At 40.9% G+C, this 20,589-nt stretch overlaps 1 protein-coding gene and 1 pseudogene across 1 annotated transcript; both read right to left on the reverse strand.

Annotated features, from left to right (window-relative positions):
* Positions 1 to 1,115: 1,115 nt before the first annotated feature.
* Positions 1,116 to 17,147, reverse strand: GATAD1 (GATA zinc finger domain containing 1). Its single transcript, XM_058296983.2, has 5 exons — positions 16,735 to 17,147; positions 15,793 to 15,918; positions 14,296 to 14,355; positions 6,193 to 6,376; positions 1,116 to 2,533 (listed from the first exon to the last, which is right to left on the reverse strand). Exons 1-5 carry the CDS (start codon positions 16,981 to 16,983, stop codon positions 2,343 to 2,345), a joined length of 810 nt encoding a protein of 269 aa, XP_058152966.1. The 5' UTR covers positions 16,984 to 17,147; the 3' UTR covers positions 1,116 to 2,342.
* LOC139439026 (mortality factor 4-like protein 1 pseudogene) lies at positions 4,322 to 5,273 on the reverse strand (annotated as a pseudogene).
* Positions 17,148 to 20,589: the final 3,442 nt, after the last annotated feature.

Raw genomic sequence — 20,589 nt, forward strand, 5'->3', positions numbered from 1 at the left:
CCTGGGCAGGCTGCACTTTCTTTCGCGCTGGGTGGCTCTCCTTACAGGGCGCACTCTTTGCGCGAGGCTCCCCTATGCGGGGGACACCCCTGCGTGACAGGGCACTCCTTGCACCCATCAGCACTGCGCATGGGTCAGCTCCACACAGGTCGACGCCCTAACCACTGGGCCAAGTCCAACGCCATCTTATATTTTTTAATATAACATTTTTGGTGATCTATGTTATCTTAAAAAAAATACAATAAAAAAATCATGGGGGTGGGGAGTGAGATATATGGGAACATCTTATGTTTTTTAATGTAATGTTTTGTGTGCTCTATTAACTTTAAAAAAAGATAATTAAGGACTAAAATTTTTAAAATTAAAAAAAAAAAATAAGAGGCCAGGAATGATTCTCTCCTAGAGTTTCTAGAAGGAACTAGTTCTGCTGACCCCTTGATTTTAGCTCCTCAAGACTTAATTTTGGGATTCTGACTCCCAGAACTGTAAGGGAGTAAATTTGCATTGTTTTAAGCCATGACATTTGTGGTAATTTTTACAGCAATGTGGTAGGTTGAATTCTAATTCCCAATGAGCACATGCTTTTAATCTTAACCCATGACCCTGTGGGTGTGAATCTGTTGTAAATAAAACCTTTTTAAGATGTTATTTTTAGTTAAGGTGTGGCCAACTGAATAAGGGTGGGTCTTAATCCATATTACTGGAGGCCCGGAAGTCACAGAAACCGGAAAGGAAAGGACATTGCTATGTAAATGGGAGCCAGAAATACAAAGTAAGGAACCTGAAGGACTGCTACAGCCAGTACTGGAAAGGCAGTCTCTGGGAGAAAGCACACCTTGCTGGTATGTTAATTTTGGACTTCTGCCTTAGCCTCAAAACTGTGAGCCAAAAAATGCCTGTGGTTTAAGCTAACCCCTTGTACATCTGTCACAGCAGCCTGGAAAACTAAGAGAAATGGCAATATGAAAATAAATCAGCCATTCTTTGATTTTCCTAAAATCTATTCTATGTGTCACTCCAAATTCTGAGTGCATGATATTTGTGTTTCCTATTTATATAATTTTTGGGTAGAAAGCACTATTTAAATTGCTTAAATGAAATAAACCCAAAATAAATACATTGTAAAAAATTTTTTTTAATCCAAAAGTTTTAAACATTAACATTTATAAAGTTATTTACAGTGTACTTACAATTTTACGGTAAATTTTGTTATATAGGTAACTATGTACATGGAACTATCTTGAGACCTAGCTACCATAACGGTTGGGAAAAAAAGGTAATAATTAATGCTGTTAAATCTTAAAATTATGATTAAACTAGATTGTGACATTTTCCTGGGGTTTAAAAAATGCTGATTTAAGTCAGGACAGAAGAGGAGGCAAGTGGTGTCAGATCTTCACTTACCCCCATTTTCTACATTGTTATGCCCCCACTTCACTGATCTGTACTTGAAGTAAAATCTGTACCTGAATTCTGGACAGTTTCATATGCAGGAGGTCTACTTCAAGGCATTGTTTTAGGCCTGCTGTTATGAGTCCCTAGCAGATGGTTTAACTCTCGGGTGGACTTTTTAAAAATATCCAATGCTAAAGGCTTACTAATCATTTTTAAGACTGCCTAATAACTGTTCTAAGAGTCATCAAGAAACTATCAAGTGGGATACCTGAACAGTACATTTTTCCTTTGTGGTTTCAGTAAAGCTGTCTTACACTAAAATCTTTTGGTTTGACTGGAATTTTCATTGTGACTGAAGAGGTAGGTAAGAGTAATGAAGAGCAGTTATATTAAAATCAAATGAATGATAATGAATGCCTGATTTGCTACAGAAGAATTAGATGAAAGTTTAAAAAAAAAAAAACATAACCCAAGCCAATAAACTCATCCTCCATTTTAAGGCTAAAGCAGCAAACAACGAATTTTCAACAGTCTTTCTTAGCATTTCTATGAGGAAATAAGGTTTATGTGACTTTCTGACACTTGCTCATATCTATGCTTATTTGATTCTATGCCTTTGCCCAGAATCCAAACTTTAATTAGCATTTTGTTCTTGTGGAAAACTACAATTGATTTTGACAGTTCCTAGAAATAAATTATGGAGAAAAATGGACATAATGGTTTCACTTGGAAATTATAGCCTTTGCTTTGGAAGATACAAATAGAATGTAATGTTTAACTTCAAAATACATTTCATTATTTTCTTCCCCTTTTACTTTTCCAAGTGGACTAATAATAAAAAGTTAACAGATTACTGGGTAGTAGGGGGAAAACACTTTTTTCCATTTAAGAGTTTCTTATAGTAGTATGAACATAAGATAACCTGAAATTCAGTTTTAATTTTCACACTACAAATGGTTGGCAACTGTTTCCTTAATAGTTATTGCAGGAGTAGGTCCAACATGAGTCCATATATAGCCCTTCTCTGGTCTGGTAGGAACTGTGGGAAACGGTGATGATCGTGACTTGAAATATTCAGAAGGTGCATGACAAACAAATTCCAAGTATTCCATTTTCCTTGGAAGATCTTCCTCTGGTCCTAAAAGGTTAAATACATTTTGAACTCATATATCACTTTCAGAAAATGTTAACATTCCTAGACACTAGGAAAACCAAAGCTAGTGACCTGACATGGTTCTCAATTTTTTCTACTTTAACCAGTTTAGGAATATGAGTCTCCCCAAAATAGTGACTCAATATAGAAAGGACCCTAAAATAATATTGAATATTTATATGGTATTTGTTATGTGCCAAGCACTGTTCTAAGCAGTTTACACATATCGATACTTTGAATCATTACAACAATTCTATGAAGTAGACACTGTTATTATTCCCATTTTATATATGAGGGAAGGAAGGCAAGACAGAGATTGAGGGAGCTGTCAAAGGTCTCACAGCTAGTGAGTGGCTAAGCTGAGCCCAGGTAGTCTGGGCTACACGGTCCACTGCTCTTAACCTCTAAAATACACTGCCTCTTCTAGAATAGGAATGCCTATTGGAATGTGCAGATTAGGGAGAAAAGGTGATTCTGACACATCACTGTCTCTGCTGAGAAACCTGTCCTATATATAAGGCAACTGAAATTCTACTCTTCTACATACTTATAAGCAGGAAACCTAAACCCTTTGGTCATGTATCAAATGTTATGTGTAGGTGAGAATAATATGGGTATGCTATTTGTTCTTGAGTTCTCTGAAAAAATCTTTTATATATATATATTTTTTAAATTTATTTATTTTCTCTCCCGTTCCCCCCCTCACCCCAGTTGTCTGTTCTCTGTGTCTATCTGCTGCGTGTTCTTCTTTGTCCGCTTCTGTTGTTGTCGGTGGCATGGGAATCTGTGTTTCTTTTTGTTGCGTCATCTTGTTGTGTCAGCTCTCCGTGTGTGTGGTGCCATTCCTGGACAGGCTGCACTTTCTTTCACGCTGGGTGGCTCTCCTTATGGGGTGCACTCCTTGTGCATGGGGCTCCCCTACGCGGGAGCACCCCTGCGTGGCATGGCACTCCTTGCGCGCATCAACACTGCACATGGGCCAGCTCCACATGGGTCAAGGAGGCCTGGGGTTTGAACTGCGGACCTCCCAAGTGGTAGACAGATGCCCTAACCACTGGGCCAAGTCCATTTCCCTATATTTTTTTTTCTCAAAATAAAACAAATAATGCATTATCATTTGCAGAAAGGTTGAAAAATCCAGGGTAATTTTTAAAAATCTGAATATTTTCAAAATTGTATTAATCTAACTTCTTGTAAGGTTTTGTGAGGAACTGTTGATCTAGACTACTTCTTTTGGCAACATTGGAATCAATAAAATTTTGATGGCTGCCATTTCAATCATCAAAGATAATGTCCTACAAAAGGTCTAGGATGACAAGTGTAACTTACAGGGATGCATATTGAAAATTTCTAAGATTTTAGAAATAACTGTGATATTCCTTTAGACATTATTTTTGACTAGATTTTTATAAACAAATTAAAAACACTGTTCCTGAGCAATACATTTTTGAAAGTGCTCAATTCATTTTGAATCATGTTATAAAACTAAAAAAAAAAAAAAAGATGAAGGGGGAAAAAAGAGAAAAATAATCTTATAATTCCAAGACTTTTAGTACAGTTTAAGCTTGTGTCACCCAGAAAAATCTCACCCATCACTTTTTTTTTCAAGGAGCATAACCCCTTTCATTTCCTCTGTTTAAAATTAAACAGAGAGGGGATGTAGCTCAAGTGGTTGAGTACCTGCTTCCTATGTATGAGGTCCCAGGTTCAATCCCTGGTACCTCCTTAAAAAAAAAAATTAAGCAGAAAACAAACATACACCATTATCATTTTCAAAGTACATCATATGTACAAAAGAAGAACTAGAAACAAAAATGTGTTAGTAGCGATTCAAAAATAAGTGAGTGTCAGCAGTCTCATACAGCTTTCCAATGGTACTCAGGAGGAGCCACTTCATAATTGTTGGCACTAAACAAAGCTGTGAAATTCTTTGCCAGATACTTTAGGAAATCATGAGGATAGTTCATTAAGAAAGCAAGGTTCTTCTCATCCAGGGGTATAATAAGCCAACATTGCTCTAATTTGTACAAATAATCTCAGTAGGTGTGGCACTCCATATACCTTGGGCATAGTACATCAGGGTGATCAGTATACTGCTCTCAAATTTGTAGAATAGCTGAGTGCCCAACATTGCACTGAAGTATTCTTTTATCCTTGCCATTTCATTAACAGCATATTTATTATTACATTGTTTCCTTAAGATTTCTTGTAATTTGCACAATCTTCTAGAATGGAATCCACATTCTTCTTGGCAGGAATATAAAAGAGTTATTTTTGCTTAGTAAATAAGTCCCAATCATCAATAAGCCATGGTTTTAGTTCTTGGGGAATCCTTACTGTAATGTCAACTCTGTCCATGAACGTTTCCTTGTTTTCAACAGTTGGATCTACTCTGGCCCTGCCCTTTTCTTCCAAAGAAGGCTGAGGTCTTGTCTTGCTGGTACTGCCACCATCTCCATTTCCAGGTGTTTTATGTTTGTTCTTTTTGTTTTCATTTCAACATTTTTCTATTGCTGACCAGATGTCCTCTTTCCTGGGGAAGCCCCTCTCCCCTTCTGCCTATTGCTCTTGATTGGCTTTTTGAAGTTCTTTCTGTTTCTGTGGATTGGTATCCATGTATTTGAGTACTCTGCTTCTGTAACCCATTCATCTGTTTTTATTCCACCCACTGTAATGTACAAAGTCGTTTACTTGTTTGTCCTTTACGGCAACCTTTACACGCTTTGCTTCATAAAGCAGAGGCCTGTGAAAGTACAGCACTTGCTTACCCTCCTGGAATATAGTCTTCAGATCTTGCTTCAGCACCATTCACAGGTGATTCGGAGCCTCCTCCTCCCCTTCATCACTTTTTAGTAGGTGCACATTGCTCCAACTCAAAATAACTGACAGCATTAAAGCCAAGGTTACATAAAATGTCTTTCATAATTTCTATAAAGCTCTCTTTTTCGTACTTGATGATGCTTATGCTTGTTTTGCATAATAACAGACAGTTAACTGGGCTCAAGAACCTGTACCATTTGTTAGATTCACTGTTGGTTTGAGTCTTTTTGGACCCCAGAAAATTATGTTCTTGGGCTGGTCCATTACCATTTTATGGGTATAAAAACCTATTATAAATGGGACCTTCTGATTAGATTTAATTAGGGGAACTTCCTTGTGACTAGATCACTTTAGTAAGGCATGACCTACTTAATCTTTTTTTTCTGGGGTTCTTTATAAACAGAGGAATACAAAGCCACAGATAGAGATTTTAAAAAGCTGAGACAAAGAGAAGCTTCCAGAAGTTGAAATCAACAAACCCAGGAGAGAGAAAAGCCATAAACGAAGCAGCCTGAAGCGGAAGCAAAAAAGCTGGAGGAGAGGGGAGAGACAAAGTGGACACTGCCATAAGTCTAATAGTCCACAGCTGAGCTGGGGAAAAAAGTGAGCCTGGAGGAGAAGGTAGAGAACAGCAGAACCACCACTGTACCTTGCCATGTGGCAGGAGTCCAGTATCATCAGCAGCTAATCTTCAGGGAAAGAGCCTCGCCTGATGCCTTGATTTGGCCATTTCTGTAAGCTTGTAAGTTCATAAATCCCATTGTAGAAGCCAACACATTTCTGGTTTATTGCATTGGAAGCCTCTGGCAAACTAAAACACTTACCAATGATATATGATGCGGGATCAAATTGGTCTCTGGGGCTAGAGAGGGTGGGGATGAGCCATGTCAGGGCTGCACTCTTCTCACAGTACTGATCCTGGATGAAACCCCTAATCTGAGCATAATAGGGTTTTCCATCTTGTTCATCAATCACAGAAACAACATCTCCAATTTGGTAATACACCCCCTAGGGGAAATAGAAGATAATGCCATATTTAAAACAAAAATAGGACAGCAACAGGACTATGAACTGAAACTTGCTTACTATGAAATCAACGGTTTTCAAGATCATCCAGTGTATCAGTGTTTATATGATCGGTGCAAATCCTAAAGTTGGTTCACTTTTGAATTTTAAAATGTTATATATGTGTTTATGGCAATTTGCATGTGAAAAGAATATTTGTTCATAAAAGCACAGCAACGTCCTAACAGTTATTATCCCCATTTTTTCAGCCATAGACATGGAACTGTCGAGAGTTTAAAAGCCTTGTTTAGAGACTGCAGTTCAAGGCTCCTGCACCATCCCTTTCTCTGTACTGTCTTGAAAAATGGTAGTTAACTTGTGAGAGCTATACACTTCCCTCTCCAGCCATTCTTAAAAGAAAACAGATACCACAAATTCAAACTATATGTAAAGGCAGAAACTCTTTTGATCATAATCAGTGTTCAAGATATGCTTACCCCAGTTTTACCATGCATTTCCTCAGGCTCACTGCTGCTTGTCTCTCTCCTCCCCATTCAGTTTTTTAACCTCCCACAAGATTATTTCAAAGACACACACGTGAATGCACATTTTTCAAGAGCCTTGCTACGGTCCACAGAATGGCATACAACTATTGGTATTACTGGTAGTCAAGGCTTCATGTCTTAGATATTTCCTGCTCCATTTCATATCCAACTAATCTGTACATACACTGTTCTAAACCCTCCTTATGCCTCTGCTTTTCCATCCCATGTCCTTATTCTTGGATCTTGAGCTATAAATAATCTATCTGTCAAGAAAAGATGCTGGATTTTGTCAAATGCCTTTTCTACATCAGTCAAGAAGATCGTATATTTTTTCCCTTTCCATTTATTAATGTGCCATATTATGTTAAGTGATTCTTAGTGTTGAACCATCCTTACATACCAGGAATAAAACCCACTTGATTGTGATATAAAATTCTTTTTATATGTTGTTAGATTTGATTTGCAAGTATCTTGCATCTATGTTCATTACTGATATTGATCTGTAATTTTCTTTTCTTGTAGTGCCTTTCTCTGGCTTTGGTATTAGGGTAATGCTGGCTTCATAAAATGTTAGGTAATTTTCCCTCCTTTTCAATTTTTTTGGAAGTATTTAAACAGGATTGGTATTAATTCTCAAAAGTTCTTGGTAGAATTAACCTGTGAAGCAATCTGTTCCTGGACTCTTCTTTGTTGGGAGATTTTTGATCACTGTTTCAATTGATTCAATCTCTTTAACTGTGATTGGTCTGTTGAGTCCTGTATTTATTGTGGAGTCAATGTATGTTGTTTATGCATTTCTTGGAATTTGTCCATTTCATGTAGGTTGTCTAATTTGTTGGCATACAGCTTCTCATAATATCCTTTTTTTTTTAAAGATTTATTTTTAAAAAATTTCTCTCCCCTCCCTGTTCCCCAACCGTTGTCTGCTCTCTGTGTCCATACACTGTGTGTTCTTCTGTGTCCACTTGCATTCTAGTAGGCGGCTCTGGGAATCTGTGTCTCTTTGTGTCAGTTCTCCACGTGTGCGGCCTGCCCCTGCACTTTTTTTTGCATGGGGTGGCTCTCCTTGCAGGCACGCTCCTGGTGCACGGGACTCCCCTACACGGCCCCTGCATAGCATTGCGCAAGGGCCAGCTCAACACATGGGTCAGGAGGCCCTGGATTTGAAAGTGGACCTCCCATATGGTACGCGGATGCTCTATCAGTTGAGCCATATCTGCTTCCCATAATATCCTCTTTAGAGCCTTTTTATTTTGTGGGGTCAAGTTGTAACCTCCCCCCTTTAATTTCTAATTTTATTATTTGCATCTTCTTTTTTTCTTTGTTAGTCTTCCTAAGGGTTTGATTTTATTGATTTTTATCAAATAATCAACTTTTGGCTTTACTGATTTTCTCAATTTTTTTTTTGTTGCTCTCAATTTCATTCATTTCTGTTTTAACCTTTTAATTACTTTCTTTCTGCTTGCTTTGGTATGGGTTTGCTGTTCATTTTCTAGTTTCTCCAGTTGTTCAGTTGGATCTTTGATTTTAGCTCACTGTTCTTTTTTATTTCTCTTCCCTTCCCCCCTTCTCCAGTTGTCTGCTCTCTGTGTCCACTCGCTGTGTGTTATTCTGTGTCCACTTGTATTCTTGTCAGCAGCACTGGGAATCTGTGTCTCTTCATCACATCATCTTGCCATGTCAGCTCTCCGTGTGTGCAGTGCCACTCCTGGGCAGGCTGCACTTTTATCATGCAGGGCGGCTCTCCTTATGGGGCACACTCCTTGAGCGTGGGGCTCCCCTATGTGGGGACACCACTGCATGGCATGGCACTCCTTGCATGCATCAGAACTGTGCATGGGCCAGCATCCACACGGGTCAAGGAGGCCCGGGGTTTGAACTGCGGACCTCCCATGTGGTAGGCAGATGCCCTATCCATTGGGCCAAGTCCGCTTCCCTCTGTATTGTTTTTGTCTTTAGGAGGCACCGAGGAATGAACCCAGGACCTCCCATGTGGGAAGCAGGCACTCAACTACTTGAGCCACCTCTGCTCCCTGAATACCGTAAGTCTGGAGAAATTGTGTTGTTTTCATTCATCTTGCAATATTTACTAAATGCTCTTACAATTTCTTCTTTGACCCACTGATAGTTTAGGAGTGTGTTGTTCGGTCTCCATATTCTTGCAAAATTTACCCTTTCCCACCTATTGCTGATTTCCAGCTTCATTCCATTATGATCAGAGAAGGTGTTTTGTATAATTTCAATCTTTTAAAATTTATTGAGAGCTTTGTTGTGGCCCAACAATGTGGTCTATCCTGGAAGAAGATCCATGAGCACCTTAGAAGACTGTATAACCTGCTGATTTGGGGTACAATATTCTGTATATGTGTCAGGTTGACCTTATTTATCACATTGTTCAAGTTTCCTGCTTCCTTGCTGATCTTCTAGATTTTCTAGATAGATCTAGTTGCTCTATCTATTGATATGAGTGGCATGTTGAAGTTTCCAACTATTCCTGTAGAGTCATCTATTTCTTCTTTCAGTTTTGCCAGAGTTTGCCTCTTGTACTTGGGGACACCCAGGTTAGATGCATAGATATTTATGTCTGTTACTTCTTCTTGGTAGATTGTTCCTATTATTAATATATAATGATTCTGCATCTCATCACTTCTTTGCATTTAAAGTCTGTTTTGTCTGACACTGCTCTCTTTGGTTACTATTTGTGTGAAACATCTTTTTCCACCTTTCACTTTCAGTCTATTTGCATCCTTTGGCCTAAGGTGAGTCTCTGCAGACAGCATATGGGTGGCTAATGTTTTCTTGTCTTTTCAGTCAGCCTAATAAGCCTTTTTTTTTTTAAGATTAATTTTTTATTTCTCTCCCCGCCCCACCCCCCCTTGTCTGCTGTCTGTGTTCATTTGTTGTGTGTTCTTCTGTATCCGCCTGCATTGTCGTCAGCAACACTGGGAACCTGTGTCTCCTTTTGTTGTGTCATCTTGCTGCGTCATCTTTCCATGTGCGGTGCCACTCCTGGGCAGGCTGCGCTTTTCCACAGGGGGCAGCTCTCTTTATGAGGTGCACTCCTTGCACGTGGGGCTCCCCTATGCGGGGGACACCCCCGCGTGGCACGGCACTTCTTGCATGCATCAGCACTGTGCCATCTCACCACATGGGTCAGAAGGCCCTGGGTTTGAACCCTGGACCTCCCATATGGTAGGTGGATGCTCTATCAGTTGAGCCAAATCTGCTTCCCCTAATAAGCCTTTTGATTGGGGAACGTAATCCATTAACATTCAATATTATTACTGTAAAGGCATACCACACCCATTTTATCCTTTGGCTTTCATATATCTTATTTTTGTACATCTTTTTACCTTTTGGTTTACCCTTTCTGATAGTCTTCACTTCTACACTCGCCTACAAGTCCCTCTCTCTTCTCTTTTCTCCCCTGGCTGCACAGTTCCCTTTATTGTTTCCTGCAGAACTTGGTTCTTGTTCACAAACTCTCTTAATTTCTGTGTATCTGTGAATATTTTTAACTATCATATTTGAAGGACAATTTTCCAGGTAACAGATTCTTGGCTGGCAGTTTTTCACAAATTATACCATATCATTGCTTTCTCACTTCCATGGTTTTTGCAAAGAAATATGCACTAAGTCTTATTGCATGTCCCTTGTAAGTGATGTTTAGATTTTTCCTTGCTGCTTTCAGAATTTTCTTTCTCTTTGGCAGTCTGAATATTATGTGTCTTGGGTTAGGTTTGGCATTTTGAATATTATGTGTCTTAGGTTAGGTCTTGGGTTGCTTCCTGGACACATACACTCATGTCTTTCATGAGAGTTGGGAAATACTTGCCCATTATTTTCTCAAATACTCTTTCCATCCCTTTTCCTTTCTCATCTCCCTCTGGAACTCCCATAACAAGTATATTGGTGCTCTTCATGCTATCACTCAATTCCCTGAGGCCCTGCTCAATTTTTCTCTCTTTCTGTTCTTCTCTTTTCAATTTCAGTTCTTCTTTTCTCTATATTGCTGATTCTTTCTTCTATGATTCCAAATCTGCTGTTGTATGCCTCTATTGTATTATAATCTTTTGTGTCTTTCATTCCCATAAGCTGTTATTTTTCTATCCAAAATTTCAAATTTTTCTTCGTGCTCATCCAATGTCTTTTTTTTTTTAAAGGGGTACTGTGAATTGAACTGGGGACCTCAAACATGTGAAGCAGGCACTCAATCACTGAGCTAAACCTCTCCCCCCAGTGTCTTTTTTAAAATTTATTTCTCTCCCCTTCCCACGCGCCCCCCCAGTTGTTTGCGCTCTGTGTCCATTCACTGTGTGTTCTTCTGTGACTGCTTCTATCCTTATCAGTGGCACCAGGAATCTGTGTTTCTTTTTGTTGCATCATCTTTGTTGTGTCAGCTCTTCATGTGTGCAGCGCCATTCTTGGGCAGGCTGTACTTTCTTTCGCGCTGGGCAGCTCTCCTTACGGGGCATACTCCTTGTGTGTGTGGCTCCCCTACGTGGGGGACACCCCTGCGTGGCAGGGTACTTCTTGCACGCATCAGCACTGTGCATGGGCCAGCTCCACACAGGTTAAGGAGGCCCGGGGTTTGAACCATGGACCTCCCATGTGGTAGGCGGACGCCCTATCCATTGGGCCAAGTCCACTTCCCCCCAGTGTCTTCTTAATGTCTTTTATTTCTTTAGCCATGCTGTCCTTCAACTCCATAATTTGACTTAGGAGATTTGTATGAACCTCACTGATTAGCTGTTTTGAGTCCTTTATCTCATCTGGAGCTTTGATTTGTTTCTTTACCTAAGTTATATCTTCCTTTTACTAAGTATGGCGTGTAATTTTTTGCTGATGTCTAGGCATCTGAATCTGATGCTGAATTTACTCTGATGTTGTTTCTTCCTCTTGCCTAGGGATTTACTGTTAAGTAGCTGTGTGCTACCACTGTTCTTTGAGTCCTGCTTCTAAATATTTAGGATTGCCCAATTAACTGCTCAAACCGGGTACCTAGAAATGGGCTGCAGTCCAGTTTCCAAGGTCCTTAGAGATGATAGCAGTAAAGGCACATGCTTGCCACCTTTATTTTTACCCCTTTTCATATACTTTTCTGGTTTGGCCAGCAGGTGGTGCTCTTTGGCAGACTTCTCAGCTTGGACCCCAGGTGCTAGTGGGAAATGCATTCAGTTAAACTCCATGGGTGGGGGCAGTAAGGAGGGAGTTTGAGAGGGCACATTATCTTTAGCTCCCTGAGGGCTCTCAGTGCAAATAATGTCACAGACTCATCCGGCCTAGAAGTGTGAGACTCCTCCAATGTAGGAGACCAAGTTTATTGGCCAAAATCTGAGTTTGCTGTAAGCTACGGCCCTCCCTTTCCCCTTTCTTGGGGAAGAGGACCCCTGTAAACCCCTTATACTGCAGCCACTGCAGTCCACAGTTGCTGCAGTCTGCAGACTGCTGTTTGTTCTGAAGGTGGGTGATGGGTGCCTTCTGCTGCTTTTGCAGCTTTACTCACAGGATTTCCAGCCACTGAGATTCCTTTCCTTTGCCCCTCTTTCTTCTGGGTGGTGTTTCACTTTTCCTCTGGTGTCCTGAGCCCCAGAGCAGCCCTCCAGAAAGTCTCTGCCTTCCTCTAGTTATTTTTTCTCAGAAAGAGGTGATCACTCTGCCTCTCTAATCCTCCATGTTCCTGAAAGTATCCCTCTCCTTTATTTGAACATCCATAATGACTGATCCAAATATTTATAACATTCAGTACCGCTTAGATGGTATAGTTCTCCACAGACACGCTCTCCTTGACAGCAGGAACTGGGTCTGATTCATCACTGCTTCTGTCAAAGTAGGGCTTTGGTAGCAAGGAAAGCAGCTGTGATGTGCCCCTCAGACATTAAAACAATTCTGAAGAAAAATTTCCAGTCACTGAGCTGCAACATGTGTGCCATCAGCCCAGAGTGGTTTCCTGGTGGCCCCTTATCTATATGTCTAAGAGTGACTACTACATCTGGACCATTACAGAAGGGTATAATCAATATGGGTCACAAACCACTACTTGCTAGAACAGATCTGTTATCAGTTCATCCTTCCGCTCAGCCCCTACTCACAGTTCTAGGTTATTTGTTATATATTAAAAAATGCACTTATCATTTGCTTTGTCCATGTGTATAATAATTATTCACAGTTATAATTATATTTGTTCTCTTGCACACAGAAGAAGCATGGTCTTGCTTATAATAGGTCCTCAAATATATGCTGAATGAATGTTCATCCAAAATATTTAATAGCATGAAAGCTGATAGTAATACAAAAACATTGTCTGAGTGAAAGATTCCAGGGGCAAGCAGTACCTGGCAGATAGTAGGTGGTTAATAAATGTGTGTTGTACTGTCTATGTATACATAATACCAAATGTGACTGAGGCACTTGATCTAAGGAGTCCCCTCATTTGCTAGGAGGTTTCAGAGTTTCTGGCAGAAAGAAGGGGGGTCATGGAATGGACTGAAATGAAAATAAGGCATGTAAAATGCTCATCTCAGGGCCTGACACATGAAAAGCCCTTAATAAATTTTGGTGATTTTATTATTAACAATGAATGAAATACTGAATAGATAGGAAGGATGTTTACCTGTGTATAGGTTGTTTTAGACTACAAACATTTAGGCTAACAAAAATAATTTATTTTAAGAGCATAATCCCTTGGGTTCCACAGTGTTCAGTCTGCTTAGATCAAGTATAAAGCTCTAATTCACACCATTGCCCCCCAAGTGACAGTTCAGACCCCAAAGGTCCTATAACAGTTGCTGCCTGTGCCAGGTGGTGGTCTTCTCTATGCTTTGTCTCCTTTGCTTAAGCTTCTGGTTCAAAAAATAATGTCACTTCTTTCTGAAGTATCAGATGATCCTAGGTTTTGGCCCCGGGAAATCTGACCTTCTCACTCTTTTATGACACTTGGACTCTTCCACTGAATTCTAGAGGGTATTAATCCCCACTGCTGCCCTTATTCCTCTCATCTCTGCTGAAAGGCAGAGAATCTCTGTGTTCACTTCACCCACTTGACAGCACAGGTCCCTTCAGTGCCATCACACTGACTTAGGATGGCTTGCTCTTCCATGGCTCCCTACTACACATTTACACTTTAAGGACAATTCCCATTAAAATTCCTACATTAAAAAATATGCTACATCCTATTTGAATAGGCAACTTCCCTTCCTACCTCAGCCCTGGACGAGATGTTTTATAACAGCCAGAAAAATGGTTAGAAGGGAACCCAAATGTGATCATATCTTATACAAATACGGCACAGCCGAGACTTTTAGATTAACCCAACATTTTAGTAGCATATTAAACAATAGATCCAAATCTTCCCTCAGTAACTCTACAAATTCTTACCTTATAGAAGATTGATTCTGCAGTGATTATAGTGGAAACTGATTCAGGAGCTTTGATGGGCTACGAAAAAACAAAAGTAAAAACATTAGCACAATCACAGTGTGAATGAAAGGCATTTTTTCTAGCCATATATGAGAGTTCTACAATTTGAGAAATACTAAAATATGCTCTTTGGTGACAAGAACTGGAGCAAAAAGATAAATGATTTTTCGAATGTTGTAGAAAGACACAGCGTATTTCCACTGTGAATTCTGCTATCATTAGCTTAAAACTTCCTGAGAACCAAAGGACAAGCTTATTATGCTGCTTATGTCTAACATAAAACCCACTTGGAGCTTTATTACACATGAACATTCCAACTATAAAAATACATTGGCTCTAATAGTCTGAGCATGACAAGCGGAAGTAATAAAAAAATGTGTAAGTAGGGAATGAATACAAAATGAAAAAGTAACTCCTTGAAAGCATTTTCCATCTCAACTTAACTATGGAACTAGCAGTGACATTCAATATCATCAGAACTAATTTGTCAGTAAGCCTGAACTAAGGCTAAAATAAATTCTCTTGGGAGTTCTGAGTATTTGCCATCATCCAGTTCTAATCCCTTCTTAAGCTGCAGCACACACATTTAGGGCACAATATAGAAACGACACCCCTGCCCTCACAAATCTGTCTTGGTGCAATTCTGATAATGAAGTAATTGCAGAAAACTTATCAGTATACTAAGGAGGAAAATATATGTGTATAAGTGATACCAACTATAAGGTCCCTTTGTGTTTTATAAATGAAAATGCCCAATTTCAGAAATGTCTTTACTACTAAGTGAAGCATGCCCATTCTGAAGTGAAGGAATACCATACCAAGATTTAAAAACAAAGCCCACAATGCATTGTCCATTGTGTTTTACCACATTGCTCCCTCATGTTTATAAACAGAATTTACTGAATGTCCTTTCTACTACTCCAGCACAGATCTTTCAATAATCTCGTTTTCTTATAGAGGAAGTAAAGGTTTAGCAAAAATTTTTATTCCTATCCATCATATTTGTCCTAAGTCAGTAAGACATATTTTTTGAGGGTTATAAAAACAAACAAACGAATGAGTTCCAGTACTATTTATGTAGGTCTCTAAAGAATGAAAAAAATTTTTTTCTCAGTGTACCTTGCCATACCAAGAACCTTAATTCTCCCTTTTTCTGTGCATAGAGAACCCAATGAGTTCAAGGTTTATGCTCCTTTTAGACTCATATTTTATATTTTCCTGAGGAAAAAAAATAAAAGCTAAAAAATGAAAAAGGGTATTACTAATTTTATAAACAGCAAGCCTCCTGCAGCAGCACTCACTTCCTTTTAGCAAGTCAGGACTACTCCCCAAAATACTGTAGAAGGGTCCCCAAAGGCAAAGAGTCAAAGTTGGTAAGAAATAAATGCAGTGGCAGGACATACTACACACACACACTGTAATTACAGTAAAAGAGACTGTCCACAATCATCTTACATTTTTTAATTTAAAAATGTGTCTTCTCCCTTTTCCTTTAGTGGAAACTTTCTTTTCAGCAGCTGGAGCAGATTTGTATTTAGTATTTCTGAGCCGAGCAGACCTCCTGTGAATTTCCTGCTTACTCTGTTACATAAACAATTAAAGAACAAAAAGAGAAAGAAATAAAAACTGTAGAAAGGTTGCTGTCCCAACACAACCATCTTACAAGGATCTTAGAGTATGCACCTTACAAGGACACTTAAAAATTAATTATGAGTATGCCTTCTCTTCTTTTTCAACTTGATAACTACACAAACCGGGCCAACTAACACAAGGAGGGCCCTAGGCAAGCATCTCCAGAACCTCTCAAATCTTCAAAAAGGTGTGAACCGATTACCTCAGCAGGGCATGGGGCAGGAGGTCCAGGCCAAGGCAAGAACTATTTATCTGTGTTGTTAATAATAGGAAAAAAACCCTTAACAGCCTAACTTCCAACGCGACAGAACAGGTTAAGGCCACACACACACACAACCCGCCCTCCGCAATGGAATTACTTATGCAGCCATTTAAAATAATGACATAATCTTAATAACATGACATAATGGCAAAGTAACCTTTATTAACAGGGAAAGAAGTCTAGGACATAAAACATGTTGTAGCATGACCCCATTTACGTTTTTGTGTTTGTGTATACTGAGATGTGTGGATGCTCCCCCAAATATTATAGTGGGGGGATTTCTGAAGGGCTTTTAATTTCCTTGCTTCTTTAGACTGAATCTCCTACAATGAGAAGGTGCTTAGAATAGGCAAAAACCTATGGGTAGGTTGGGGGGCGGACCAGCCCAGCAAAGGCCTCGCAATCCTCGGAGGTTCGCCCTCGCCCCCTCGGCGCCAATTCGCCCTCCGCCCACCTCGCGCCCGGGTCGGCCTCCGCCGGCGGGAGGGGCCGGCGCAGCTCACCTGCTTGCCGCCCCCGCCCCCGTTGCTCTGCGGAGGGGCGGCCGAGGTGCTGGCGAAGGCCGCCGCGCCGAAGCCGCCGCCGCCGCTGCCCCCAGTCCCGCCGGCTACCCCCGAGCCGACGCCCCCGCCGCCCGCGCCGCCCCGGCCCGTGCAGTGGTGGCAGAGGATCTCCCCCTGTGGGCCCTTCTTCCACATGGATGAGGAGGTGGTCTTGCAGACGCTGCAGGTGGGCTTCAGGCCCAGCGGCATCGTGGCCGACTCGGGCGGCCCCCGCGGGCGCAGGGAGACGGGAATGGCGACTGCTGGCCTCGGCCGCCCGAGAGTCGGTCCGCCGCTCCCGGTAACAGGAAGCGCGGCGAGAACGAGAGCGCCGACCGAGCCAAACCGCTATCCACTGGAGGCCGGAAGCCGACTCCGCCACCAACCCGCCGCGCCGGGGGCAGGGTTGACGGCGGGGCGGGGCCTGGCGGGGGAGGAAAGCCTGGACGCGACCCTGAGGCGGCTTCCGGCGACGTGCAGGCCACGCCCCGCGGCTGGCGGATCCGCTGACCGGAAATGCTGCGCCCGGAATTGCTAAAAGGGCGGGACTGGTCAGGTTTCTGTTACCTATGCTAAGAAAACTTTTTCATTTTTTAAAGACCTAAGTAAATAATGCTGGAACTCATTCTTTTCCCTATTTGTTTGTTATTATAACCCTCAGAAAATGTGTGCTACTGATTTATGACAGATACGATGGATAGGAATAAAAAATTTTGCCAAACCTTTCTTAATCTCCTCTTCTGCTAAAAGAAAGTGAGGTTGTTTCTGTTCGCCTAGTGCTCTCTTCTCATTTTAGAACAATGCACTGTGTGAGGGAATCTCGGCATTAAATTCATGCTAGCTCTTTTTTTGTCTGTTGAACTGGTACAGGCTACCTATCTTTGTACTTGACCTCCAAGTTATTAATACTTTCCCTCATTCACTGACTGCCAGCTTCCTCTCCACCATACATTGTCCTGGGTGGTGTCAACATCCACATATAACCACCCAGCACCCTATTTCTCTATTCCTCCTTTCCCTGCCAATTTCCATCTTCTCCAGCTCCCGCTGCCCCTGGCCTCCTCCCACAACCCTGAACCCTCCTGAAACCATCAGGAAAAACTACTCGATTAATTTTCTTGTAAAATTTTTTACGACTTAAAAAATGAAATATACATACTGTAAATTACCGAACTCATAAACGCACGGCTTAATTAACACAAATAACCACACTAGGGTAACCACAACCAAATAAAGAAATTGAACATTAATGCCCCCAAACTCCCCTTCCTGGCTCCTTACCCTGAGAAAATCACTACCCTGACTTTTGTCCTCTTGAACAGGTTAAGGAAGTTTCCTTCTTAGTATCATGAATGTAGAATTATCTCAGATGCTTTTCCCCCATTGAGATGATCACAATGCTCTTTTATATTTTATATTTAGTTAATGTGTGAATTACACTGATAGATTTCTGATTGTTAAATTAACACTACAATTCCGGGAATGAATCCATTTTGGTCATGAATATATTATGCTTTTTATTTTAAAGGAACATATAGCCTGATTTGGTTTACTTATATTTTGTTTAAACTTGTTGCATCTTTGTTTATAAGTGAGATGGCCTTATTATAATTTTCCTTTCTTGTAATATCTTTGTCAAGTTTTGACATCAAGGTTATATGAACTACTAGGATGTGTTTCCTCATTTTCTTTTCTCTGGAAGAGTTTGTATGAGACTGGTGTTATTTTTTTATTTTTTTTTTAAAGATTTATTTATTTATTTATTTCTCTCCTTTCCCCCTCCCAACCCTAGTTGTCTGTTCTCTGTGTCTATTTGCTGCGTCTTCTTTGTCCCCTTCTGTTGTTGTCAGCGGCACAGGAATCTGTGTTTCTTTTGGTTGCATCATCTGTGTGTCAGCTCTCAGGGTGTGCGGCACCATTCCCGGGCAGGCTGCACTTTCTTTCGCGCTGGGCGGCTCTCCTTATGGGGCGCACTCTTTGCGTGTGGGGCTCCCCTACATGGGGACACCCCTGTGTGGCAGGGCACTCCTTGCGCGCATCAGCACTGCGCATGGGCCAGCTCCACACGGGTCAAGGAGGCCCAGGGTTTGAACCTCGGACCTCCCATGTGGTAGACAGACACCTTAACCACTGGGCCAAGTCCGCTTCCCTGGTGTTATTTTTTTTCCTTAAATTGTTAGAAGAATTTATTGGTAAGGACCTCTAGGCTTCAGACCCTCTTTGTAGTAAGGTTTTTTTTTATTTTTTTTTAAAGATTTTTTATTTTTATTTAATTCCCCTCCCCTCCCCCGGTTGTCTGTTTTTCTGTGTCTTTTTGCTGCGTCTTGTTTCTTTGTCCGCTTCTGTTGTCGTCAGCGGCACGGGAAGTGTGGGTGGCACCATTCCTCGGCAGGCTGCTCCCTCCTTCGCGCTGGGCGGCTCTCCTTATGGGTGCACTCCTTGCGCGTGGGGCTCCCCTACGTGGGGGACACCCCTGTGTAGCACCGCACTCCTTGCGCGCATCAGCACTGCGCATGGGCCAGCTCCACACGGGTCAAGGAGGCCCGGGGCTTGAACCGCGGACCTCCCATGTGGTAGACGGACGCCCTAACCACTGGGCCAAAGTCCGTTTCCCTGTAGTAAGGTTTTAAATCATAGACTTAGTATTTTTATATTGGACTATTACAATTATTGTGTCAGATTTGATAAGTTTTTTAGTAATTGTCCATTTCATCTACATTTCAAATATTTTGGCATAAAATTATTTAGATATTATCTAGGGTTTTGTAATATTTGTAGAAGCTGTAAAAATAATCACCTTTTCGTTCTTGATATTATTGGGTCTTCTCTTTTTTCTTGTTCAGTTTCACCAGGCAGTTATCAATATTACCACTTTTTGCAAAAAACCACCTGTTTTTTAACTGAAAAAATTTTTACTAAACTTTTTAAAAACCTTTTTAATTAAATTATTGAGATGATTATTTAGATCATTGACTTCAACATTTCTTCTTTTCCAGTAAATGTGTTTAAGGTTATAAATTTCCCTTTAAGCAGTACTTAAGCTGCATCTCACAACTTTTGATTGGTAGTGTTTTTTTTGTCATTCACCTCAAAATATCTTGTAATTTCCATTGTCATTTTTTCTTGACCCATAAGAATAGTAAGAAGTATATTTCTAATTTCCAAATATATGGGAATTTTCTAGTTACCTTTTGTTACTTTTAGCTTAATTCCACTGTAGTCATAAAACATAATTTGTATGAGTTCAATCTTTTGAAATTTGTTGAGATTTACTTTAAGGTCCAGCATATGGTTCATTTTTGAAAAGTTTCATGTGCACTTGAATAAACAATGTGTATTCTTCAGTTGTTGAGGGCAGTTTATTCTATGTTTATCATTATGGTTAATTATGTAATTAAAATCTTGTATATTCTTATATTTTTATTTTTTTAAAGATTTATTTATTTATTTAATTCCCCCCCCCCCCCCATTGTCTGTTCTCTGTGTCTATTTGTTGCGGTTCTCTGTGTCTATTTGTTGCATCTTGTTTCTTTGTCCGCTTCTGTTGTCGTCAGCGGCACGGAAGTGTGGGCGGCGCCATTCCTGGGCAGGCTGCACTTTCGTGCTGGGTGGCTCTCCTTACGGGGCGCACTCCTTGCGCGTGGGGCTCCCCTACGTGGGGGACACCCCTGCGTGGGGCGGCACTCCTTGCGCGCATCAGCACTGCACATGGGCCAGCTCCACACGGGTCAAGGAGGCTCGGGGTTTGAACCGCGGACCTCCCATGTGGTAGACGGACACCCTAACCACTGGGCCAAGTCCGTTTCCCGTATATTC

The sequence above is a fragment of the Dasypus novemcinctus genome, chromosome 5, assembly GCF_030445035.2.
Source record: "Dasypus novemcinctus isolate mDasNov1 chromosome 5, mDasNov1.1.hap2, whole genome shotgun sequence".
Classification (NCBI taxonomy): domain Eukaryota; kingdom Metazoa; phylum Chordata; class Mammalia; order Cingulata; family Dasypodidae; genus Dasypus; species Dasypus novemcinctus.

Excerpts from the sequence above, each read along its gene's own strand:
- GATAD1 (XM_058296983.2), bottom strand. The coding sequence starts at position 16,983 with ATGCCGCTGGGCCTGAAGCCCACCTGCAGCGTCTGCAAGACCACCTCC. Across the intron at positions 14,356-15,792 it reads ACATTTTTAAATTAAAAAAT|CCCATCAAAGCTCCTGAATC; the intron begins GTAAGATGATTG and ends GTTTTTTCGTAG. Across the intron at positions 2,534-6,192 it reads TCCCGCATCATATATCATTG|GACCAGAGGAAGATCTTCCA; the intron begins GTAAGTGTTTTA and ends TTAACCTTTTAG.